The sequence below is a fragment of the Lutra lutra genome, chromosome 3 (genome assembly GCF_902655055.1).
Source record: "Lutra lutra chromosome 3, mLutLut1.2, whole genome shotgun sequence".
Lineage (NCBI taxonomy): Eukaryota > Metazoa > Chordata > Mammalia > Carnivora > Mustelidae > Lutra > Lutra lutra.
The window spans coordinates 3846403-3872229 of NC_062280.1; the positions used below are offsets into that span (position 1 = coordinate 3846403).

Consider the following 25827-nt stretch of genomic DNA (forward strand, 5'->3'; position numbering starts at 1 on the left):
GGATGAGATGCCTGAGGCAGTGTGGTAGCAAAGAAGGGGTCTCCGAGGTTTTCCGGCCAGCCCTTGAAGGAACGGAGGGGTTTGGCTCTAGAGGTTCCCAAAAGGAGAAAAAGGAGCAAAGACACAAAGGTAGAAACAAGAGCAGTAGGTAAGACCAGGTTTGTTCTGTTGAGGTTAAGAAGAAAACCGTGAGTTAGCCAGAGTGAGGAATCGTGAATGCAAGGCTAAAGAATTCAAATTTTATCCAAAATGATTTGGGGACTTTTTTGGCACTCCCATGCCGAGAAGCCTTTAAAGACCAGAGCAGTGTTTGGGGAAGATGAGGAGGGATCTACGGGAGAGTGCTGGTGGGTGGAAGGACCAGAAGCAGAGGCAGCAGTTCGGATTGAACAAATTTGGTGGTATTTAAAGTAAAAGTTAAAAGAGGTAGAAGAATTAGTAATGATTACAGTTTAGTTCCCCAAGTGGTGGTGGTAACAATGTGGATATTTGATGCTTTGGGAGAGAATATTGATTTAGCCCGTAGACACATTCTTTCAGTTGTGGTTTAACTGGTGTAGACACTGCGTCTGTGGTGTACAGTGTGTTGTCTGGTGTCCGTGTGCACTGAATGAGCACCGGTTACGTGCCGTAGGCACTGGGGTTACAGTGGGGTGAACATAAGGTCTGCCTCACATGGAGCTTACATTTAATGGGGGAAAGAGATAAGAAACAAATTTAAATATATATTTATATAAAATCAGATCTGTAATGTGAAATGCATACGATGTCAGGTAACGAGTGCTCTGAAGAGAAAAAGCGAGGTCAGGGGTAAGGCATGATGAAAAAGAGGTCAGTATTGTAGAACCCGTGAGGTAACATTTGAGTAGAGACCTGAAGGATGAGGGCGGGAGCTTCCCTCTCCGGGGCGGCCCGGCCCGCAGCACAGCGAGGCCAAGGAGCCCACGGGCCGGCGGAGACCGCCAGGGCCGAGTGGCCGGAGGGCCGCGCAGGTGGCTGGGCAGTAAGGCCCTTGGTGTTCTGAGAGCCGCGCCACAGGGTCTGGATCTGGTTCCAGTGTGAGGAGGTCGCTGGGGGTGCTGCGGCCCGTGTTTTCGGATCCCCGCGGTAGCGAGGAGGAGAGCAGTGACCCGTTAGGACGCGGCGGCCGTCCTCGGGTGAGGTGAGGCAGCCGAGGATGCACTTAGTGGAGGCGGCGACAAGCGCTGGGATTCCAGATGGCCTTGGGGGCGGTAGAGCAAGTGCGCGGCGGGTGGGACGCGGGTTGTGAGCAGCGGAGTCCGAGTAGCACGAGGGTCCACACGGTGCGCTTGTGTGAATTCGAAGCCAGTCCTGCCTTTGCCTGAGCAGAGCCTCTCGGCGCGCTTGTGCGGCCAAGGCCCCCTTCCTCCCATCAGGTGTCCTTGGGTGCCGGCCACCAAGCGGGCCGAGGGAGCGTGGGCCGGTTACCCCGACTTGGCCGGGCACCCTTGGGCGGGGGCTGCAGCAGCTCTGGGTGACACTCGGCTTTGGGCCGGAGCAGCTGGGAGCATCGCAGCGTCGTCCCCAAGCGAGGGAGCCCCGAGGGGGGAGTAACGGGCTGGGAGGCGGCAGTCAAGTTGGGTCTCGGGGGAGCCTGAGATGCCTGTGGAGCGTCCGGGAGGCACCGGCGAGCGGGCAGACGGGCACAGGCGTGGCGGGGCCACCGCGGCCCGGCACAGCCGCGGCGGGGCTGCCGCTTTGGAGTTTGAAGTGGCAGCGAGACAGGCAGGCGAGCTGTTGAGTTCAGCGAAGGAACAAAGATTTCGATGAAAGATGTAGACTGGGGAGTCATTCGGGCGAAAGGAATGGGAGACCTTTGAGGACCAGCACCGCAGAGGGATGGGGGCTGCCTTCGTGTCTTCTCGGGCAGCGGCCGCGGGAGGGGTTCTGCGCAGCCAGAGGACGAGCTGCGGCCTCGGCCCCTCCAAAGACAAGGGGTAAAAGGGCAGGCGTGGCGGGGGGTCCCCGAGAAGCAGGCCCGGGAAGGCCGCGGGAGCTCGGGGGAGTGGAGGTGACTGTGGATGAGGAGGCGATTTGCAGGGAATTAAAAATACAAGCTGCTTTCAGAAAATATGCACCAGGATGGGGTAGCAGTCGGGTTATAGGCTGATTTTTCAAAACAGGTTGAGGTTGTGTCCATATTAAGGCAGAAATCAGGGTACCAGCGAGGGGGGGAAGGTTAGAGGTGTGGAAACAAGAAGGGTAAATGAGGCGGCAAGTTTAGGTGACTGGGAGGATATACATTTTAAGGAATAGGTAAAGAAGTTAGTCTCGGAAGTGAAAAAGGATAGATGTGTTTTGCTTTGAGGTTTGGAGAGAAAAAAGGGAGAATAGGTATTGGAAGCAGATGTTTTGTGTAATAGAGAAGGGAGAAGTGAGAAGAGCTATCGAAGTACAGCTGTGGTCAGGGTCATCTGCTTTAGGGGACGCCACAGGTATTAAAAGGCCTGAAGACAGAGCGAAACGGAATCAATCAGGAAAAAAAAAAATTGTCAAGCACTGATGAGAGACCAGCTGGAAATTTGAAGAAGAATTTGTAATAGCTCACCAGTATTTTCCCGCGGGCCCAAGACCGCAAGGGGAATTGGAGATTCCAATTGGATCCAATTAAAAAAAAAAAAATTAAGGGCACTTGGAACAGTGGTTTCTGACCAAGAAGAGTACCTATCAAAATCACCTGAAGACATTTTTTCAAAAGGCTGTTTTTCCTAAAACGTATCAAATGAGGTGTGGGACTAGGACAGTTAGAAATGGGAAGAGAGATGCTACTATATCCTCTCAGAACATTCTCTGTGATTCCACGAAGCTTTTCCCTCCACCTCCATGAGAATACGGTTCCAGATTATCTGAATTCCAGATTCAGATAATCTCCAGATTAGCAGGAGACTGACCGCAGAGCACAGGCCGGGCAGGAGCAGGCGGCTTGGAAGGGAAGCTGGGAGACCACAGGAGTAAGGGTGAGGTTTTCTGGAGTAATGTCTACAGTACTGGTAAAATCTGGGGAGTGTGTTCAGCTCCTTAGACAGGTTCTTGTACTGCAGAACTTTACAGAGCCCTTCATATGCCCATGAATCTCCATGAAGGGGATTTACTATTTTAAGAAAATACCTGACTATAGGACCCTTTTTTCCCGGAGCATGTGTGCAGTCTCTACAGAACATATTGTGAAAATGCTGACCCAGAGAAATCCAACCATGGCGAGTTCCAGTTTGATTTAAAAGGAAAGCCACGGGGAGAGGGAAGCCATTGTGGAAAGGGGAAGGGTCCCGGTTAAGCTCTTGGAAGCACATGTCCCAGGCCCGTGGCTTTGTTGGTGGGTAGCTGTGTTACTTTCCATCCCTCCAATTCAACTCCTGTTTTCAACCATTGAGTCCACTGCCAGTAGGGGCATCAGTATGAATATGGAAGTTGCAAAAGATGAAAGTGGGAATTTCTGTAGTATTTACATTGTGTGTTCAGCGGTTTCTCGAGAACAGGGCTGGATAAAGTCTCTGAAGGAAGGCCAAAATCTAATGACCTTTTAGGGTAACTAGCCTTTTCCTTAATTGTAAAGACAAGCAAGTGGGCAGCTATCAGAGGAAGATACACTTTGAAGTCTTGGAGCACTCACTAACAGTGACTTAAAATCTGGGTTCACCCTCCTTTTAAGCAGAGGCAGTGGCCACAGGCTCTGGGATGCCTTACTTTAGACCACTTGGGCATCGACCCGAAGACTGTCTTTCCAGGGAGGTAGAGTCCTTAAGTTTAAGGTGATTAATACTGAACGTTGTCTCCTAGGATTTCCAGAGAAGCCAGTGATTGGTGAGGACAGTGATTGCTGGCAGGGATTAGACAGTTATACAGCATGATTTAGTTTTTTAACAAAGATGTGATGTGAATTTTGTGAGTATAAGAAGTCCACTCATGGTACTGAGACTGACTAAATTAGAAAGGTTCTAAACAATTTTCACTTGCCCCGACTATGTGTGTTTCCCAGGTCCCAAATTTCCACTTTCATGACAATATTATTCCACTCCCTCTTTGCGTGTAGCTTATCTTTACTGATGAATTTTCTCTCCTAACCCTCTATTAAAAAAAAAATACACGTGTGTCCTTTTTGGTGATAGAAGTGCACTTGGGGTAACTGTGCGTGTGACCCAGCTGAGAGTTCAGAGCACGCGGAGATCACTGCTGGTGACAGTAGCACAGTCTCTCTACTTACTTCCCCCTCGGATGCCTGAACTCTCTTCTCTTCACAGGTGAAGTCCGTGATAAACCTCCTGTTTGCCGCCTACACTGGAGATGTGTCTGCGCTCCGGAGGTGTGTTCATAGGGTGGCGTGTGGCTCAGTGTATGGTTTACAGGAGTTTGTGAAGTTGCTTTGGGGCAGGTGGCCATTTCTTAAGGCTAAAATCTCACTTCCATTTCTAATAAAAATGACCCAAACAAATTTACACTAAATCCCACTTCCTCAGGCTTCCTGTGTAGTTTTGTCCTTTTCTACCTCCCAAGAAGCCTAGACCTCTGTCCACCCAAGTGTACCTGTTCAGCTAATCTGGCTCATTAGCGTTTTATTGGAGTCGAATAATGTTTTCTCCGGCCCCATCTCCTCTCCCCTTCCCACATTTGGAGGTGAAGGGGGAGTGAAAAGAGGGGCATTTAGTGTTCGGTAGATCACCGGGTCGAGAAGGGTCGTGGAGTGCTGCACACTAAACCTACGACTTCTTGTATGGAGTAGCAACTGAATTGTAACATGGAAAAATATCTATGCTTAATTCCTACCTTTGTCTTAAAGTCTGATTAGTATTTATGCCAACAGTGTTACATTATCAACTTCAAAGTTGCTTGGAGACCAGATCTTAATTGTTCTCACCAGAAAAAAGTAATTGCTGATGTGATAGAAGAGTTAGCTACTGCTACTGTGGTAATCATATTGCAGTATATAAACGTATCAAATCCAACATGTTTTCCCCCTTAAACTTCCATAATGTTCTATGTAATTTTATCTCAATAAAACAATGTGCACTTTAAAAGTTCTTTTTAAAGTTCCCTGATTAATACTTGTACACTATACACTATAAAATGTTATTTTACAGAAGGGGAGCCTCAGTAAAAACATTTAACTTTAGTAATAGGTATTAGTTTCTCGCCCTTCTGAGGCACAAACCTGGGTATGCTCCTATTCTTGAGTTTTGAACATTTAACGTAATGAAGCTGAATTCTGGGACAGCTGGTGAAGATTTCCTTCTACCCCAAAAGAACAAAGCTAAGGAAAAGAGGGGAGGTGGCATTTACCCGAAGAGGCCTGTGTAGTGGTTGAACATCAGTGAGCCTCATGAAGGATGGCACTTACTTGTCTTCCAAGACCTTAGATTGGTGGGGTAAATGTGACAAGTGTGAATTCTATCGCGTAGATCACGAATGGCTATTCTCACGTGTTTTCAGATTTGCTCTGTCAGCCATGGACATGGAGCAGCGAGACTATGACTCCAGAACAGCCCTCCACGTAGCCGCCGCCGAGGGTAACATATGAACCGTTCTTTTTCTTTTTTCTTTTCCCAGATGTAACTTAATACTAAAATCTGCCTGTTTTGTTTTGGATACAGGTCATGTTGAAGTTGTTAAATTTTTGCTGGAAGCGTGCAAAGTCAACCCTTTCCCCAAGGACAGGTGAGCACTTCTGTTTCCTTCTCCCACGTAGCTGGCAAGTCAGCGTTTCGTTATACAGGGCCAGACCGTTTGAGCTGACGGTATATTTAAATGCACTGTATACTGGAGACGCTCTTCAGCTTGCTGTGGTGCCTTACAAAGGTGACCAAACCTCATTTCTTCTAGGTTCATCATTCTCTCTCCCATATCCTGTCTCATCTAAGGATGGTCTTATTCAGAATTTTTCAGGTTACTCTGTCAGTCAATACACTGTAGGAAGAAAACAGTGGTTCGTATTGGAAAAGAAAAAAAATAGGAATTCTGTCCTTGTGGGGCTTTTAACTTCATCAGGTAGACAAGATCATTTATAGGAGCATATTAAGAATGTATAAGAAAGTCACTGTCCTAGAACGCTAAAATGAATATATTAGACTTTCTTGAAATTCCTAGATTTGGTTGGTGTGTTAGAAGGCTCTGTGCAGTTGAATTTTAATCTGTGCTTCGGGGAAGAGATGAGATTTGAAGGCACGGAATGGAGAAAGGCGCCCTGTCTGCAGTGGGAGAAACCTGCCCGGAGTTCACTTTGCTCCTCTCTGCTCTCTCCTGGGGCACGTGGCAAACCGCCTTTCATCTGGAAGGAAATGCTGTCCCCGGAGAGGATGGTCCCGGGAGGCACGAGTGCAGCTGTCCCACATGCAGATACGTGAAGTCAACTCCGGGCCCACAGACTTGCGCATCGTGTGACCGGAGTTATGGAACTGGATGAGTCAGTAATGAGAATAAAGGTTAAGAATTGAAGGAAAAAATACTTCATAGAGAGCTCTGATAAGTTTCACTAGGAGTTTTGGATTGGATATTTGAGGACTATATCAGTAAGTTTGGGGCAAGTTGATTGTTTTCTAGCCATTAGATCTTTGTTTCACTGTTTTTTAAATTAGAAGTTTGGGTTTTAGTAATTCCAGCTGCTTGCAAGAAATGCAGAAAAGTTATGATGTCTGGAAATTGTTAGTAGTGATGTAAGGATGGTGACAATTTATCTCATCATGACCTTTACTTGCAAAATTCTGAAACCTCATGTTAGGGGAGACAATCTTCCCTTTTATCCCCAAGGGTAACGTTCATACCAGCTCTTTCTAGAGGAAGACACTGAGGAGAGAGTGTTTCCCCCACCCGTCCTCGTGCCCTATGTGTCTAATGCCAGCTAAAACACTAACACACACTGGAAACAGTTACTGTGCTTTATATTTTATCCTTTTTATCTAAAGATTGCAATGTTTTGGTTTTTGCCCTACATTGGCCTCTAGGATTGTGGAAGTAGATGCGCCCACCTGACAGGCAGGAGTTAACTAGGTAATTTGGTCACTGGATATTCAGCTACTCTAGAATACAAGCTAAACCGAGACAACTCCTTTCCCCATTTCACAGAGTCAGTGTTCCCTCAACTGTAAAGTAGGCTGGAGTGAATGTATTCTTTGAAGTGGACAGTTTGTATTATTTCATGGAGGAAGAGTTGTCAGAGAGGTAACTTGCTGTTAACACGCGCTTGTTCCAGAAAGTTCCTTATATGCTGTAGATGCCTGAATGGCCCCCTGCCCCCGTTTAAGGCCACCGACTCCCCAAATTAATGAAGGCCAGTGTGGAAAAGGAGCTGTTATTGGAGAAACATGAAGATGCATGTAAAATATGACTTACCTGATTTTTAAAATGAAGATTACCAAATTTTATCCAGAAATATTTTCTGAGACTTTTCAAAAAAACCTTAATTCCCTGCTGTGATCCCATTAAGGATGTAAAAGGTTTCCCGTTGAAGGCAGAACGGGAAAGAAGAAATGGCAAGAGGGAAACCCAGAGGGCTGGGGGAGTAGCACACTGAAAAGTGGGAGTCTGGGCGCCTGGCAGCCATGGAGAAGTCCAGCGGCGAGAGAAGGAGAGAGGCTCAGTAGCTGTGTCGAGTGTTAGGGAACCGATTCTCACTCTCTCCTCTACCTGCGTTGTGAGTTCACGGTTTCCTCTCTTCTCTCCAAGGGCTGTTGAGATGGTTAGTCACTGCAGTCTTCACCCGTCACTGAGGAGCACACCCCAGAAATACACCGTGGAAAGCGTTGTAATTGTTCTGGGGTGCAGTGGTCCGTCTGAGACCCTGGGTCCCCATCCTTACCAGAGAGGAGGACCAGGTCAAGCCCTCTGGGGCTGAGGCCGCTCCTCCGGTGTGTGTCTGGGCCTTAATGAGGTCACGGTTATTCCCAGACTTCTGAGATTGGTTGCAATTTTTGAATTGACAGGAACACAAATTTTTGATCAAAGGATAGGGTGAGGGTGTTATATACCTGACTTTTCCTTGAATATTTTATTTAAGGAGCGATCCTGCGGGCTTTTCATGAAATTAAAATTCAGGAATCCCAGAGGAGTCCATGGTATCTGTCCACACCAGAACCTCCCCTCCATATGCACTTAGATATGTGAGCAAGATCCATTTCTTTCTTTTTTTGCAAGATCCATTTCTAACGACTGCTTGTTTTCCCTTCCTCCCCATATCTCAAGTGGCCTGTAAGACCTCTTTTTGAATTATGAATCCCCTTCTGTACCTTCCGTGTAAACAGCCATAAAATGGCGAAATCTGAATGGCCCTTAAGCCTGCTAGATTTAGCATCTCAGAACGCTGGGTTTTCATCTCTGTGTGGGGACGATCTAACGCCCCGTCCGTGTTGTGCTACTTATGCAGGTGGAATAACACACCCATGGATGAAGCGCTGCACTTCGGACACCACGATGTATTTAAAATCCTCCAGGAGTACCAGGTCCAGTACACGCCTCAAGGAGAGTCCGACAACGGAAAAGAAAACCAAACGGTCCATAAGAATCTTGATGGATTGTTGTAACGGTCTTAAGCCCCAAATAGAAATCACTTACCTATTTAATTGTGGAAAATGATTATGAAGAACATGTGTATTTCTATCTGGTAGTGATGTATATTTTACGACATTTGTCATTTCAGTGTTACTGGAGTTTTCTTCATTGTACACACAGGACAAATCTGATCTCTTTGGGAAAAAATAGAAATAAAACAATCTCCCTCCATAATGTGAGCAATATTTACCTCGTGCATTGTATAATTTGATGTAAAAGAAGTAGTTACCGATGCTAGCTTAACTGTGTGGTCTTCATGATTTTTGTGTGTTCTGTGAACTTTCAATTTGTATGATGAACTTAGGCATTTATAAATTAAGTTCTGTTGTACAGTCTGTCCAGATGGGTCAAGGCTGCCTTTAGGAGCAAAAAGTGTGACTTTTCAGGACTTCAAATGTAGATTTAGTTTGAGTGTCTAAACAACTATATGCACTTAGGGTTATGTGTTTTAAATGTCTCCCAACACCCTAGCTTCCTGGCGTGACTCTTTAAAAATTAAAATAGTTAACGTGTTGTAGCATAGACCAATTCTGATTAGACTTTATCAGGGAATCTGTTTAAGATATGTTTGGTGACCAAAATATTTATGCGAATGTAGTTATATAATACTTTTGGAAAAAATTTCCTTTTTCTATATCCCCCTTCGTCCAGCCTCTCTTCCCAGATGTTTAGCGATTTGCCTCTTTGCTTTAGCTGGGAATGTGGGTGCTGGCACTCTATGCAGTTTTCATGTTTTCCACCGTAAGTCAGAAAAGGTCTCACATTATCTGGCATCTGAGCTACAATTATGCCATTTGTCTACAGGTGATGAACCAGAGGCAAATTACTAAGCTAAGTACAAATTAGTCAAATTCATCAACCTAAAAAAGGAAGGGATGAGCTACCACAGCTCTTTAAGATACGTTTCAGTTTCCAGGATAAAGATGAGGATAAATTCAGATCAACTCTCTAAGCTACCGAAGTTGTTACGATGGTATGGGAACTGTTACAGTTATCGTTTATTTTTAAACCCATAATTAAAGGCATCAAGATATTTGTTCTTTTGGGGGGAACCCCAGATCACTCGTTTTCTCCTGACTCTCTGCTGTATAATTACTGTATAATTGGTGGCCGACTCTAGTAAGAAAAGGCCTCATTTTAAATGGAGACCCACTGTTGTCTTGGGGAGGCACGTACCTGTGCTTTATCCTATACCTCGGAGGTAAAGGGGTCTGCTAATGGGGATTTCTGATATAAAGCACACACACAGGCACATACACATACAAGTGGACCTTTTCAAAGCCCTATTTAGTGAAATGAACAAAATCCTCCACTCCCAGATGCTGTTGTAGCAAATCCAGCGAGTTCCTTTTCCCCGTTCTATCAGCCTACCCTGCTGCTCCCAGCCTTTATCATGCCGAAGGGCCCTTTCCCCTCTAACACCCTCCAAATGCTTCCATTTTTGCTTTAAAGTGAGAGGCTTCGGCCACTGCCCTTCTGTTACCTGGACAGCAGGAGCTCCCGGAGGAGCCACGGACAGTCCCTCCCCTGAGCTGCAGCAGGCATGAAGCCGCACCGCCTGGCTGCTCCTGCAGGAATTCGGAGGCGGAGGCGGGGGGTGGGGGGGTGGGGTGGCGGGCATCCAGCCCGGCCACTGTGTCCTCCCCCCAGATCTGCCAAGCCGTGCAGACAGGGAGTGCTGGCAGACTGCTGCGGAGGGACGGCATCTTCCCCACAGATGTTAACGGGGTGGGATGTTCTTTAACTTAAATGACTGCTCAAGCAGCCGCCTGCTTTGTGGGATGAAAATGAAACACTACGACGATTCCGCTGTGTGGCTTAAAGGTTACCAACAATTTTGAGGCTTTAATGAAAAGAGGTTTTAGCTATTGTTTGGAGACGAAGAGAGTTCTCATCTTTTTTCAGGTCAAAAGTACCTTGTAAAATCTTTGTGGTTTAGTCCAATGTGCCCTTATTTACCCACGCAGTTGTGTGTGGCTCCGCGGGCCGCGCTCTGGCTGCTGGTGACAAGTACACTTGGCGTCAGTGCTCTGGACTGTGCTTGAAACTGCTGCAGTCAGTATACTCCGAAGATCCTTTTGTTTTGGCTTTAGGATCATCAGTGCTTTTTCTGTACCATGAGAGCCCTCTAGGGTCCTGTTTATTTAAAGCTCCGTCTACACTGTTGTTTTTGGTGGTCTCAATTCTAATGATCTCATTTTGGGGTGTAACGTGCCGTATCCCACTACCGGCCCACACTGCCCGTTAGCTGCAGAGCTGATTCGCAGTCCACTGTTTGATGCTGTTGTCTGTCTGGGGGGTTGAATGACCGGATGCTGGATTTAGATTCTTCCTGGGGACTGTACAGCTATGAATGTATTCACTTCCAGAACTTCCCAAAGTGAATCTAATCTTAAAACTATAAGTTGTAAGTATTCTGAAATTGGGAAATATTTATTTTAAATGAAATCAGGTAGTGTTGCTTTTTACAGCATAATAAAGACATGTATCAAAAAAATACCTGTAAGAATGAATTTTTTAAAACCACTAAGGTTCTCTTACATCACTGGGTTAGGAACTCTGCTGAGTATACAGACTGTATCTAGTTGCTTCAAATCAATTTCTAATGCCTACTCTGAGCCAGGAACTACGCAAGGTGGCAGCGGGAGTTCTCACAATGATTAAGACAACCCTGTAAGGAGTTCATCCTTGAGGGTGGGAGGATGGACAGGCACGTTTCCAGCACTCTAGAAGCTAACGCGATCGTTCTGCAGTTGGGACACACTAAGTATCTGTAGAATTCAGTCATTAGACATGTCCTTCACTAGGAGGGCTTCTGACCTCTGCTAGTGAGGGGAGAGGTGGTTTTCACAGAGCCTTGTCCTCTGTCTAGGGAACTGTATCCAGTGCAGCCACACTAGGGTCTGAGCAGGACAAGCCGGCAAACGGCAGTACCTTCCTGGTTCGTGGGTCTATGGGATGGCATTCGCTCCCAAGGCCAGAAACCCTGTCTACTGGGTTAGGGGTAGTGTGTGGTTTACCGTAGAGACAGTATGAGAATACACGGCTGCCATTTTCAACTACCAGAGCTGTCTGTCACAAAGTGCTCTGCAGCCGTCAGGTGTGAACCATCTGCGTCACCGACATTTTAGGATGGAAAGAGACATCAGACATCAGACATCTCTCATCTAATCCCACTCTCACAGATGAAGCTGAGACCCAGGAGGGGGCTGTGATACAGAACTCCGAGTCTCCTCTTCTTTCTCTACATCTACCACACTGTCCCCGCTATGGACAGAAAACTCGGACTTTTCAGACAGAAAACTATGGACTTTGGACAAGCGTTAAGTGCTATAGCGCTCAGCCTTGCCGCGTGTGGCCGCCAGGAGCCACGCGTGCGCACACCCGCGCACAGAGGCAGCGCAGCAGCGCAGGGGAAAAAGACGAGTAACACCAAATAGAGAAAAGCTAAATCATGCTTATCCTTGATACAACAGGAGCGTATTACTTTTCTGGGGCTGTTTTTAAGGACTGGGTAATCTTTCTAATTTTACTTACTACCTTTCATAGTAAAATGAGTAAATGAGTAAATTCGTGACTCATAGGCCAGACAGCACAGGGAAGCAGCTGGTGAATGTGTTAGGTCAGACTTTAAAAAGGGGCTTTTGGGGGAAGGGGTACTTTATAGTTACATAAAGAAAGGATGTGATTACTAGAAGATCAGGGAAGGTATGTATGTTTTGGGACAGGAAGGATAGAAAATTAAGTCAGTTATTGCAAAGGGGCAAAGACTGGGCATTTTATTTCTATTCTGGAGCCTGGACCCAACTCCAGGCCTCCACGCGCTCCAGCCTTGCCCCTGGCTGCCTCTCCATGTCTTTTTGTTTGTTTTGTTTTTAAAGATTTATTTGAGAGAGACAGAGCGCACACAAGCAGAGGGAGCGGAAGAAGCAGACTCCCCACCAAGCAGGCAGTCCCATGCAGGGCTTGATCCCAGGACCCCAGGATCATGACCTGAGCCAAAGGCAGACGCTTAATCGATGGAGCCACCCAGGTGCTCCTCTCCACATGTCTTTTAAAGAGTCTACTAGAATTGAGTCCAACAAGCAGTCACAGTAATAAGAACTGCTTCATGCGTGTACAGAAAACCAGGGAAAGCTGTCACACACCACCAGCAGGGCGCCGAAGTGGTGCGAGGGCACTTCACATAGTATGAGAATGAAAAACCCATTATTAGCTTTCTGCCAAAGGTACCGCTGAGGTACCCCTACATTTGTATGCCCGATATAAATTTACTATGTTTACAAATGCTTAAGTGCAGTACTTTTTTTCAGTTGGCCAAGTAAGAGGTTTAACTCCTCGGTACAGTATACACATAAACCTGAAGTTCGTCTGCCAAAACTTGGAAGCGGGGTATGATTGATTTTAAGAGCTATAAAATTCGTATTAGAAGGTTCTAAAAACCACATTATCTTTAGCCTTCTTAAAACTGTTTTAAATGCCATTTCCTTGGAATTGTGGGTATCTTACAGAACAATTCGGGTCATCTGTAGCTTTTGGCTATTTCACAAAATCTTATGTTTCCGCAAGTAAGGGCAGCTAGAACCTATGACCCAGTATCTCACGTCTCGGGCTCCAAAAGAGCAGGGCTCCTTGTTTTTGCTTACCGATGTTTCCCAAACGTCTAGAATAGTGCCGGCTGCCTGCAGGTGCTCGGTTATATCTGATGAACTAGTACAGTAGTACAGCGAGTGAGTCTTAACTACCCAAAAGAAGCCACTCAGGCAAAATACCCATTGCTCTGGCAACAGCATCCCGGTCCAAACAGTAGGTACCACAGCTTTCAAAACAATTTCTAGTTTTTTCCCCGGGACAGTCAGAGGTGAAAGGAGTGCTCTGTTTATTGACTTAATATTCCATTTTAGCTTACAGGCCCTAAGTAGATTTTGGTCATTTAATGCTGAATAAATAGCTCAATCATTTATTGCCATCTCAGGAATCTCCTTCCTATTTGATAAGGAGAAATTTTTCTCAGGTGGTGTATAAAAACTCTGTGCTTATCAAACCGTCTATAAAACCACACCAGAAGCACTCTTAAAACTCATAAACATCCCTAAGCCAGCATCTACATGGTGACTCATGATAATGATCAATTATATATGAATACAAGCTTAGGGCTAGGCAGGCCCTTATCTACCGGAGAAATACGGTTCTCCATGCTTATTATAAAGAAACTGTATTTCCGAGATGTGAAGACTGCAGATGCAGAGATGAGAAAGGTCCTATCTGTTATGATGCCAGCATTCAAGCCTACACCACTACTCCCTGATGACTCTTCAAACAATAGTTAGGTCAAGGCTGCCAGATTTATGTTTAAGTAGTGATTATGTCTTTCATTACGTGATTTTTTTTTTCTCCCAGCTCAGGGTGCCTTTTACTGAGAAGGCCATGGCTTTCTAGCTTAAAACATCTTTGGAGAAAAATGGCCCCTTTGGTGTAGGCACAGTGTCTCCTCAGGAAGAGCCCCTCTGATCTTGGGATGTGGGTCTGAGATGTGGCTTTGGAGCCAAGACAAGAGTCCCAGTTCCATGTGTTTTAAGTTAGGAACTGCTATTAGCTGCGCCAAAACATATTGCAAACTAACTGCCAAATTATTTGCACATTTGGAGGCAGCTGTGGTCGAGACCAAAGCACTTTGTGTGTTTGCTTTTCATGGCACTCCTGCAGAACTCCTCATTCCAGAACTGCTTCCTGCCCGCTCGCTCCCACGGACCCATCCGCCAGAGCAGTCCAGGATGCAAGCAGACTAAGAAGGGCCGGTGCTCGGAAACATGGTGTTGCCAGCCTTACTCAAAAATCCGGACTCATGCGTTTGTATGTATGATCGTAAGTAAGAAGAAAATGGGAAAAGCATCAAACCTACACATAAATGCCAGTAACTTTTAAAATCTTTATGCCAAATTTGTTTGTAAGAGACTAACATTAGAGTTTCAATACTTCTCATAAGTAACCAAAATCCCTTGGCCGGCACGGTAAAATGCAACCATACCAGGTTGTTCTCAAAGGGCCAAACACACCTAAACAGTTAAAATGCTGACAATTAGAAACAATATTTTTTTTAACGTCCTGTTCTTTGTTCCTTCCTCCCTTCAATCTAAAAAGTCAATACAGGGGTGCCTGGGTGGCTCAGCCAGTTAAGCCGCTGCCTTTGGCTCAGGTCATAATCTCAGGGTCCTGGGATTGAGCCCCTCACTGGGCTCTCTGCTCGGCAGGGAGCCTGTTTCCCTCTCGGTCTCTGCCTGCCTCCCTGCTTACTTGTGATCTCTGTTTGTCAAATAAATAAATAAAATCTTAAAAAAAAAAAAAGTCAACACAAAGCCAGTCAGGTTCACACGGTCTTACGTAAAAACTGAGAGGAGGGGAGTACCATGTGCAGAGTGTATTTAAGGCAATACAGATAGTTTAAATTTTAAAATAGACTTTGAGAAAAGTTTATTCCCACCAGAAAAATACGGCATCTGCGTACTAATATAACTGTGGTGGTGACGGTGGGAAATGAAGGCGCAGATATAGAGACAGCCGCCTGTCTGTGAACGGGTTCTGAGGAAGAACGTGCCAAACCCGCCCCACCAAGCCATGTGCGTGGTGTCAGTGCTAGTGAGGGAAGACGGTGAGTAACAGAATGCACTTCACGGAACATCAGAAAGCAGTCTAGAAAAAGCACAGGAGAGATGATGGAACCATTTGCAAATGTATTTTTCAGAGACACACATCATCACTGAAAAACATGCACTTCTCAATGCAGTTACATAGGACGAGTTCTCAAATTGTTTGATTATCATACGATCTCCAGTTAATTACTTGTCAGTCACTCTTTTCTCAATTTGAAAATTTCATGACTAAGACTAAATACCAGCTAATAACAATAAAGACACATTAACCCATTTAAGAAACATGAACTAAATTTCTGAGTTGGTCTAAATCTATGATTAACTTCAATTTTTTGAAGAGTAACAGAGGATTTTTGTCTCAAGAGAGTGGTTGTTAATTGCCTGGCTCCCATGACAGAAATGTGAAGATAATTTCATTTACTAGTGACTGCGAAGAAGGCGGGATATATTCAGCTTTGGACATTAAGGCTTAAGACAGAAAAAAAAAAAAAAAAAAAAAAAAACTACTCGAGAGTCCGGAAAACGTATTTCCTTCTACTGATACTAGCCAGTATCATATAGCCATAACAGACGGAAAAGCTAAGTCTCCCAAGAGAGAGAATTTGCTTTTAGCTTTAAACGGCCAGCGTGGAAAACGTAATAAAATAAAGAACCCAACTTTTACCCCCTGCGCAGATACAGGATGGCTACTTTGATAAACAGTTGATGTAATTCTGTGTGACTTAGCTCTGAACGATTTCATAGGTAACCCGACGGAAAACCTCCAGCCATATCTGCAGCAGAGGGAACAAGTAAAAATTCTCTAGAATAGAAATTTGCCAATCCTACATCAAGAAGTTCCCTAAGTAACCGTGTGATCTATCCAACAGCCTGTAACAGCAGCCAGGCACGGACTTTGTGCACAGCATTTTACATGCTGCTCAACTTCTCGCCTTTCCTAAAGGATTCCCATTCTAGCCCTGACGTTTTCAGTGAACCTGGATATTTTTCTTTGTAAAACCCACACTACAGAGAGGGCCTTTCAATTTTACCTTTCATTAGATGCATGAAGCCCTTCAGAGTAACAGACGTTTCTGAATTGGGGGAAAATCCACTTGCTATCAACAGGTTGCAGCAAATTTGTTCGTCTTTGTTTCATTTCCCTAGAAACATAGGATGTGAAGAACAGAGCAGCAGGAGGGAATCACAGATGGGAAGGAAAAATGTCGCCAGAGAAGATGAGAAAAATTCATGCTCTATACTGCATTCATCTGTAAAAGATAAAATGTGGTTAAGTTTATTACACAGCTCTTAGGAAATGCAGACCCACACATTTGACACGGCTCGTCGATTCTACAATGGGGTAGTAGGAAGACACTTCCACAGCAAATAACCACTATGACATGGGAGGGCCTTCACATGTGCTATTTATCCTTTTTCCTGGACTAATCGAGACCTTTTATATCATCTAAGCAGATGGATTATTCCTCTGCAGCCTGCCGGCTTAATTCTGTCCAGTCGTGCAGGCTGCATAAAGCATTCTGCTGTTATGCAAGTCTGGGGGCAGAGCAACGTGGCAAATCCTCTCTCACAAAACAAGAGCGAGGCAATGCTGAGCTGTGTGCCCGAGGGAGGACGGCACGGGTGAGATGATGACTTTTCCTTAAAGGCCACGCAGTGGGAATAATAAATGAATGCCTTTCAGGTACAGACTAGAGACACAGAATTTGGAGGCAGCCCTGCCCCCCCCCCCCCCCCCCCCCCGCCCCGAGAGCCTCTTGCCCAGGTGCCCGGAGCAGTGCACCTTGTGGGCAGTAAATTGCGAATCCAAGGAATCCCAGCCTGCCCCTGACTTCCTAGCTTCACACCCCCGCCCCCCATCCCTGCTGCTCTCCCCACAGGCCAGGGGCTCTTCACCAGCCTGGGTCTGCCCTCGGCAACGTCTAGAGACGTGGTTGATCATCATGACTGGGTTTGGGTCTGGGGGTGCTAGTGGCCTCTAGGGGGCAGAGGCCGGGGGTGCTGCTAAGTACTCCACAAGGCAGAGAACAGCCCTCTGAAACAGAAAATTACTAGGCTCCCAGAATACCAAGAGAAACACAGGACTAGACTGTAAGCCTCTTGGAAACTGCCCTTTTAAGGTTTTGGAGAATTCCTCTAGTACCTATTTAGGAAGCCACAGAGTGACCCAAACAATCAAGTCAGAATGTGTAATGATTTATAGTTGTTTCTACAATGAGTCCATTATTTTTAATCCTAAGTGCTCAATGATGGGTAGGACCCAGTGGGCTCTTATGAACATTATTTTGGATTGAAAGTGCAGTGAAGGTTTGGCTCCTACGTTTCAGTATGTGGCTGAAATGCGTAGTTGAGAGAGTGGACTTTTGGAGAGAGGGAAAAAGAGAGAGACAGGAGAGAAAGCCTGGATCCATATCCTGTCACCGTCTCTTACTAGCATGTGTGACTGTGGCTTATCACCCAGCCTCTCTAAATCTCAAAGTCTTGTCCTTCCAAAGCAGGCTAAGAGGACCTGGCAGAAGGACGTGATGGAAGGATTAAATGAGAGACAGTGTGCAGTGCCTAGTGCAGCAGACGGAATGAGAGATGGTCAATAAATGTTCCTGTTGTTATTATCAGCTTTGCCAAAGGCCGGCAGGAGAGTACACTGGTTCTCACGTAGTCCCCGAGGAAGAAGTTTGTTGTACAGGAAATCCAGACTAAACAAATACTCAAGTCATCCTGAAGAAAACACTGGTGCTCTGTCTCTCTCGGACAGTTTCCTCAGGGGCGCGCAGTCCCTCCTGGTCCTGACCCTAGTCCAGAGTGGCAACCTGCAGACGAGGCTGAAACAGCAGGCCCCGGGAGAGGCCGCTCTGTTTCACAGCATATGCTCTCCCGCCAGGAGCAGAAAGCAGATGCTGACAGAAGTCATGGGCAAGGTCAAGGACAGATCATATGAGATAAAGTAGAGTCCACCCAGTTTGGGGACTAATCCAACTTTTATTTTGTCCAGTCAGTGCCTTGTCCATATTATCACCTCTCCTAGCTCTGTCTTCTAAAGGTTGAACCTGGAGAGAGATGTGTGTGTGTGTGTGTGTGTGTGTGGGTGGGTGGGTGCGTGGGTGTGCAAAACAGACTTCTTTTGCCCTACAAATGAAATGAATGAAATCATCTGGATGGAATGGCTGTGTGGGGGGGGTGTCCATTTCCTGGCATTCATTTAGAGAATTTAAATCCCTCTCTCAGTATCATTCTAAGAGCACAGGGAAAGTCAGTCACACGCTTGCACAGATGGACACAACTAATCCATCTTGTTTTCTTAAGGTCTAGGGGAATAATGGTGATGACAGAGTTGGAACTCTGACTTCCCAATCCCAAACACAGGCTTCCCACCCAAAGGCCACGCTGCCTTTGTCCTGATAAACTGGAACGAGACCTAGGGAGTCCTGTGCAAACAGTTTCTCTGCGGTGATGTTTGGAAGGAAAGGAAGCTCTTGCTGTTCTGGGAGGCGTTCCAGGCAAGGGGACGGCCTGCACGCTAGAGACCCACCGGCTGGATTCCCATGCTCCCTCCACCACTTAGTCAAGTTGGAAAGCTTGGGATGGGGGGGCTCCTTTCCCACACTGTAAAACTGAGAACAGTAACAGCTAACTCAGAAGGTAGTTGTGAAGACTGATGAAGTCACTCCTGGTGGGGTGCCCGGTACACAGAACATCTCACCTACCAACGGCGCTGGGGCTGACTGTGATGATAATGTACCTTGCTCAGGAACAACAAAGAAGGCACGAAAGAAGGTCAGCCATTTTGTGGTTCTGTCAACAGATCTTACACTCCCGGAAGAGGGCTTTGCATTTGTTCCGTTTTTTGTGTTGGGCTTATAAAGTACTTTATAGTAGCCTTGGGGGCTACATTCCAACAGGAGAGGAGTCCTTGCCCATAGAAAAGGTTCATTTTACACGTGCCAACAGGAACAGAAGTGACTTTTTTCATTTTCAACAATCAGGAAGGTGTAAGAAATCAAGATCTCTAAAAGTCTCAGCCTGGGCTTCTTCAGGTGAGAAAAAGGAACCAAGAGAAAAGTTACATACCGGAAACTTGACTCTCAACAGATGTTACTGATGTCACATGCACTCACGGCTATATGACCCCAGGTGTGTGAAGGGTGGCACCCCCCTCTCCACCTCTCCCTTCCCTGCCCTCCCGCCTCGCCCCCTGAGCACACGGTCTGTGCCAGGTACTAGTTACAAGAAACTGATGAAGAAAGGATGGTAATAACTCAGGCAAGACTTTTTTAAAGGAGTAAACACATTTTAACAAATAAACTGGAACAGCTTCCCATGGAAAAACGCTCCAAATTAAACAGTGTCAGCAAAATTCCAGCCAACCAAAAATGTCTTCAGGAGGAAGGATTTTGGCCCGACAGGCCAACAATACTATTTGATTTACTGAAAAACATTCTCTCAAAGGCAATGGATTCTCTCTTTTATAGACAACCCTGTTCCTATTCTGGTCATGACACTCATAACTCTTTCACTCCTAGAATCTGCTACTCTTGGCAAGCGCCCGACCACCGCAGCTGCGAGCAGCACAGATCGGTCGTCAATACGAAGCAGGCGGAGTGATTCTTGTCACTGGTAAAGCCTCAGGGGACTGCTAACTGCCAAGCATCAGTCCTCGCTCTCCCTAAAAATAACACTCCTGCGTCCAGACACAGTGCTGAAATAAGAGGCCAAAGGAAAACACTTTCTTATCAGAGAAACGGTAGCTCCTTAACATATGAAATTGCGGCAAGAACAAGTTCAAAGGGCAGAGGTGAAACTCTGAAATACCTGAAATGTCATTTAGTTTCTGGAAAGTGCCGAGTGCCAGGGATAAAGCATCCTGGTGCTGAGGAAGCTTGCTGTACAGCAGGCTCTGACTGGTCAGGACTGGTCTAAAACGCACCACTGACGGCTCTGCCCGAGGCTGCTGCGGATACCCCGCGGCCGAGCTGAGCAGCTGCGGGTGCCCTCCCGGACCCAGAGACACCTGCTCGGCAGGAGCCCACACCGTCGCCACCGGGTACTCACCATACTGTCGAACTCCACAGAACCCACTATCCGTGACACCTCGTCAAACTCCTCCGGAGACATGGGGAGCAGGTTGTCTGTGGTCTGAAGTCGAGAGGGGTGACTAGAATGGGGAGAGAGGAAAAGGAAATGTTAACACTGAGATCGTGAACATGGTGGTGCCAGCTTGGACATTTCGTCTTCAGCCCGTGACGGAACTGTCACTGGAGATCTTTACTTTGGCTCAGGGCATCTGCTCGTGCACGACACTTGGAAAAGTACAGTTTGCGGGAGGTTCTTGTCCCCAGCCCAGCCCCTTGGGAAACGTCCAGGACTCTAGAGACGTGAGTGAGAAGTAGCCAGACTTGGGACCTGCGCCGCTCCTGCCTGGTTAAAGGTGTGGGCGAGCGTGGACAGCGCGTCACCCTGCGAGGCCGATGCCTCGGGGCCAAGAAGCTTCAAGCTTCCAAGCTCCGGAGGAGTGTCTGGGGAGTCCCTCATCCCTACCTTGAGGTTTGTATGCAGATAAAGCTGCTCCAGAGTGTTTTTACATGAAGGCTACATCCATTCACCCCAAGACAGTGCTGCGGGCCAAATAACTGACAATGACTTTTCCAAATTTTTTTCTACCTTTTATAAAATGAAACAACAAAATAAAAGCAAGCGAAAAAAATGTATCTCAATCACCACTTTGGCCTTTCCTCGATTGAAAAGAACTACTTTCTCACTGTGATCCATTTTTGTTCATTTTATTTATACTTTTTCAAAATATCAGTTGGGGGGGTACTTAAATACAACCTTGGGTGGTGATGGTGGTGTTTAGGGTTTTGGGGTTTTTTCTGTTTGTTTTGTTTGTTTGTTTTTATAAAGGCAGTAAAATTCTGATAGGCAGTGGCACCAGGATCTCTAGTTAGGATCTTTCCAACAAGTCCAACTTTGGTGGCGGCAGCAGCAATTACAAAGCAGGAGCGGGGCTGGCCTGTGGTTTTTAAACATGGCTCTCTTCTGTGTTCACTTACACTTCAGACACAGAAATCAACTCTGTCTTGATGTATCCAGTTCCTTTAGGGCCATCGAGTTCCATTGGTTCTGGGGCTAGAAGCAAACACATCAGGTACAACTTTCTGTTAGCAGGATTTACCCAAGGACAGACGATCAATGTTCTCTTTGATCAGAATTTTACTGTTTGCCCTAACAGTCAGGTTAGGGTCCTGTAGCGTTATGGGGCTGTGACTTCCCTGCCTGGATCACCTCAAATTCTGGTGGGAATGCGGAAGCAACCTAGAGGGAAAGGCGAGGAGCTCAGGACAGAAGTCAAGCTGCAGGCTCTCTCCTTCCCAGGCTTGAAATCCTACAGAAGCTGGAGCACAGAATGTGCAAAGCTGTATCTGGGTTAGTGGTCCTAGCCTGGCTGGTACGATATACACGGCTGGCAGGGTAAAGCTAGCGGCATCTTCTTCCCAAAGCAACTCTGTGGATATTGAGATTTCTGGTTCTATAACATAAAAAACTCTGTTGGCATGTTCCAAACCAGAGCACCTAATGTGAAAGTTCTCAAATGCATCTGGTAAAGATGAAGAAGCAGGAGACCTGTTCTAAGCTCAGGTCTGCTCTTAACAACAATCACTAGGGAATAATATGATCTCATAAACTAATCAGATCACCCTAAATGAACAGTTTTGTTTCTCCTGGGCCTTAGTTTCCCCAATTTTAACAGGAACAGGCTGGTATAAATCAGTTGGCCATGGTGTTCCCACCTTTTACCACTCTGCATGTGGAAAAATAACGTAATAAATACACAAGACCAGAAATGGATTTTGTCAACACTCCCTAAAACACCAAATTCTTTGTTCATTTCTTACTGTCTGTATCAGGCCGAATAACATGTTATATTTCAGCTATGCTGGTTTATACCATCTTTAGAAAACCTGTTTACAGCGATTCAAAAGAAAGTGGGGAGTTAATGCCACAGCAAGGGTGAAGCTTGTGCAGGCGCCATGCACTTCCAGGAAGCCAAAGGCGGTGTGTGCTATTAAACCCCGGCTCCAGCAAACCTGTGGACAGTGAGGAAGTGAGAACCTCCTCATACCAGGAATGAGCGAACTGTGCTATTACTCATAAGGGTGGTGACCATTCACTCCCCCACCTACCTTCCTTTGGCCTGGAGTAGTATTTCCCAAAGGCATGGTCTTTATCAATATTCGGATACAGATACTTCAGGGGATTCTCTGGAATATTTTCAGCAGCCATAACTTTGTAATTGCGAATAATATCAGGGAAAGTAACAGCAGAAAGTTCTTTCTTCGTGTAGGGCTCAACGGCATGGAAGTGAGGTTCTAAAAAAGAAGATCCAAGTAAGTCCCATGGACTAATCCCAAAACAACAGAGAAGAAAAGCAAAACATTGCAGAGTTCATGGATTTAAGCAAACCTGGTAAGAACTAATCACGATATAGGACTTATAATACAGCATGTTGCTTCATTTCTGAATAAATCAGAATCCTTTCTGAGGACAATGCAACAACACTGCCCTTGTCATTATTTACTGAGATTGGTAAACCTGTCAATAAGAGGTTTATTAAACATCTTCAGTAGCCTGCATCTTCAATGATGTCCCCACCTGTGGGCAGCTAGAGAAATACTAACTGGATCTTCTTGGCTCAAGCCAGCCACAGATTAAGTTAATAATCAACTCTCCAGTTGCTTTTCTTTTCAGACTGAAGATTGTAATTTTTTACTAAAATAATTAATGCAATACCCAGAAACCAATTTTTTAAACAAAAAAAGGATCCTACTTGCTACTTTTTCTTCTAATCCTTAACACAATAAACCCCTTTAATTTACTCGTGGTCTTACTCCCAGACGTCAACTGAATGCCGCCTCCTGACTGACCCAGAAGCTCACTTTTGGGTGCACACATTCCGGAGGCTGCCGTTCGGGTGCTGCGGGGACTCTGCCCTAATGTGCAGGCTGCCAGCGTGCCAGAGGTCTGGAGCTGGTGTTGCCCCGCCTAAGCTTTCTGGATGCCAAGGACCTCAGCTCTGCCTCCGGGTTGGCCAGCTCACTTAGCTTGGAAAAGGCACTACTGGAGAAGATGGACAAGGCCTCTTCTAACATCTACTGCCTACCCTCGACCCTAATCCCAGCCTTCCTCAATTTTCATTAGGAGAAAAATAAAAATAGGGGCGCCTGGGTGGCTCAGTGGGTTAAGCCTCTGCCTGCGGCTCAGGTCATGATCTCAGGGTCCTGGGATTGAGCCCGACATAGGGCTCTTTACTCAGCGGGGAGCCTGCTTCCCCCTCTCTCTCTGCCTACTTGTGACCTCTGTCAAATAAATAAAATCTTTAAGTTAAAAAAAAAAAATTAAAAAAAAAAAAAATAGAACTGAAGTATGCCCCATTTTCGCAACTGTCCCTTGAAGGCAGGAAAGTCACTGGGTTCCCTCAGCACCCCCAGAGCGCAAACTGAGAGTAAGTGCGGAAAAGACCGTGTCTACCGTCTCCTCTCCGAGGCTCGGCCTCCTCCACCCACCCCCCCCACCCCCCCACCCCCACCCCCGCCCGGACCCTGCTGCAGGGTGCGGCGGTGCTGGGCAGTCTTTCCGCCGCAAACTCATCTGAGGAAGCGCAAACCCCCGCGACAACAAAGCCAGACTTGCCCCTGCTCGGTTTGCACGCAGGGCCAGGCGGGGGCAAGGGCAGTGCGGGGTGCGCAGGACCCCTGACCTGGAGCCTGCCGGGGGCTGCGCGCCTCCAGGGGGCCTCCCCGCGCGGCCCTGGGGGCACAGGCCTCCACAAAGTGGGTGCCCTCCCCGAACGGCGAGGCAGCCACGCGGACGCACGTCCTCGCCCTACAGGTAGCAGGCGGGACAGAAAGAGCAGCACTCGGCCTCGTCTGTTTCTCACCCGTCACTTCCACCCGGGCAGTGACCCACGAATATTCCTAGCGACGTATCACACCCTCTTGGCGACGCTCAGGGGCTGGGTTTGGCAGCCATCGGGCTGTGGCCGCACCGCGGCTGCGCGGGGGACCCGAAGGGGAAGGGGGGGCCCGCGGGGTACGCATGCGCGCTGGCTCACCTCCTCCGTTCTGGGGGCGCTCCACCCACGTGAACGTGATGGCGCCTTCGCGGCAGCTCTCGCTGAAGCGCAGCAGGAACGTCCCGGGCTGCTGGTCCTTCAGCAGCGCGCGCTCCCGCTCCTTGCTGATGAAGCCCACGATACACCTGCGTGGGGACAGAGAAACAGGTGCGCCGCGCGTCGGCTTGGAAACCAGGTGGGCTGCGGAGACCCGACGGAAGAACCGCGGTGGAAATGTGGGGCCCGACCGACGTGCGGGAATCGCCCGCTCCGCCACTTCCGGTAGCGCTGGGCCGGTGCCTGTGTCTGCAGAAGTCCCAGCGCGTCCTCCGCACCGGCCCGGGGGCGCTGCGCACGGTCCGCACGCACTGGCTGCGTAGGGGCCCGGCGTGTCTACTTGAGGACCCTTTGTTGCCCGTGATTTTTAAAGGCCGTGAAAATGATTATGAAAAAGATTATGAAAGTGTAAATTTAATCTGATGAGGTTCCACTATCATGCAGCCCCGACAGGACAGCCCGGAAGCATCCATTCCTGTGAGACGCTCGCAAGTCTTGTCGAATTGTGAGGCCTGTCCAGGTCAGGTGGGTCTCGGACTTGCAGTAAGGGAGCCTGTGCTAAAATTACGTTTAAAAAATAAATTGATCGATGGCCCTTACCCATCATTCCAGAGAGAGAGCAGGTGTTTTTTAATGAGTTCAAGGATGCTTTCAATCCAAAGCCAGAAGGGAAAATTTTTATCATTTATGTTTTCCTGCAAGTGTACAAATGCACACATTAGGAACAAAGAAATTCAAAATAGTGACTTACCATGCCTCTTCCCACCATCAGATTTTAATTCGCAAAGCGTGACCAGCTGCCAAAACTAACACTACCCCCACTGAGCCGCCCCTCCCCTTACACAGACACCGTGCTCGCTCGCTCTGTCCTAGGCCAGGCTCTGCTTCCCTCTCTAAACTGTAGTGAACCAGTCAGGGAACGACCTCCACAGTGAATCGCAGAATAGAAGCTGCCCTCCTGCTAGTAAAATCCAGTAGCGTGAGCTTGTAAGCACTGTCTGGGCCACTCCAGAGGGGTCTTATTATTCCCTCCAACTGGTCCCTCCGCTGGAGCAGGCTTGGGGAAGCTCATCAGCGTCCAAGCCGGCCCAGACCACGCACTTCTCATGGGCGGGGCTAAATGCTGCCAGGCAAGGGACCGCTGTGGGTAAACGGAAGGCTCACTTCAGAGAGAAAGAATGTTATCACACACGCAGGAGCTTCCTGTCAGACCCACACTTGGAGACTGACCTTCTGCACTGAAGGAAAGTAAACAACCTGCCCCCGGGTTTCCACGGGCCAGGGGCAAACATGCCAAAATAAGCACAAAGATAAGTAACTACCACAGCAAAAAAAAAAAAAAAAAAACCAGGAGAACCTCAACAGAGAGCGAGAACTCAGAGCGTAGAAAACCCAAACAGTACCCACCTTACAGAACCTTGTCCATGGAATGAGACCATCGGGGCCAGCATTAGGTCC

General features: G+C 47.1%; 2 protein-coding genes across 5 annotated transcripts in view; one reads left to right on the top strand and one right to left on the bottom strand.

The window, feature by feature from the left end:
• The window catches only part of GLS (glutaminase), an 81866-nt gene extending 73136 nt beyond the window's left edge, over nt 1-8730 (top strand). The window contains exons 15-18 of the mRNA XM_047720617.1: nt 4260-4321; nt 5446-5522; nt 5607-5670; nt 8372-8730. Of these exons, the coding sequence (XP_047576573.1) occupies nt 4260-4321; nt 5446-5522; nt 5607-5670; nt 8372-8528 (360 nt within the window). The 3' untranslated portion in view covers nt 8529-8730. The remainder of the gene's footprint in view (nt 1-4259; nt 4322-5445; nt 5523-5606; nt 5671-8371) is intronic.
• Nucleotides 8731-15267: 6537 nt separating this feature from the next.
• The window catches only part of STAT1 (signal transducer and activator of transcription 1), a 38218-nt gene continuing 27658 nt past the window's right edge, over nt 15268-25827 (bottom strand). For 2 of the 4 annotated variants that reach the window (XM_047720790.1, XM_047720793.1), the window contains exons 19-25: nt 25777-25826; nt 24970-25064; nt 24313-24458; nt 22385-22570; nt 21254-21329; nt 20256-20358; nt 19481-19902 (exon numbers count right to left, since the gene is read on the bottom strand). In XM_047720790.1, coding sequence (XP_047576746.1) covers nt 19870-19902; nt 20256-20358; nt 21254-21329; nt 22385-22570; nt 24313-24458; nt 24970-25064; nt 25777-25826 — 689 coding nt within the window. In that variant the 3' untranslated portion in view covers nt 19481-19869. Of the gene's footprint in view, nt 16457-19479; nt 19903-20255; nt 20359-21253; nt 21330-22384; nt 22571-24312; nt 24459-24969; nt 25065-25776; nt 25827 lie in introns of those variants that run through there. The other 2 variants (XM_047720794.1, XM_047720792.1) reach the window with 2 other exon arrangements.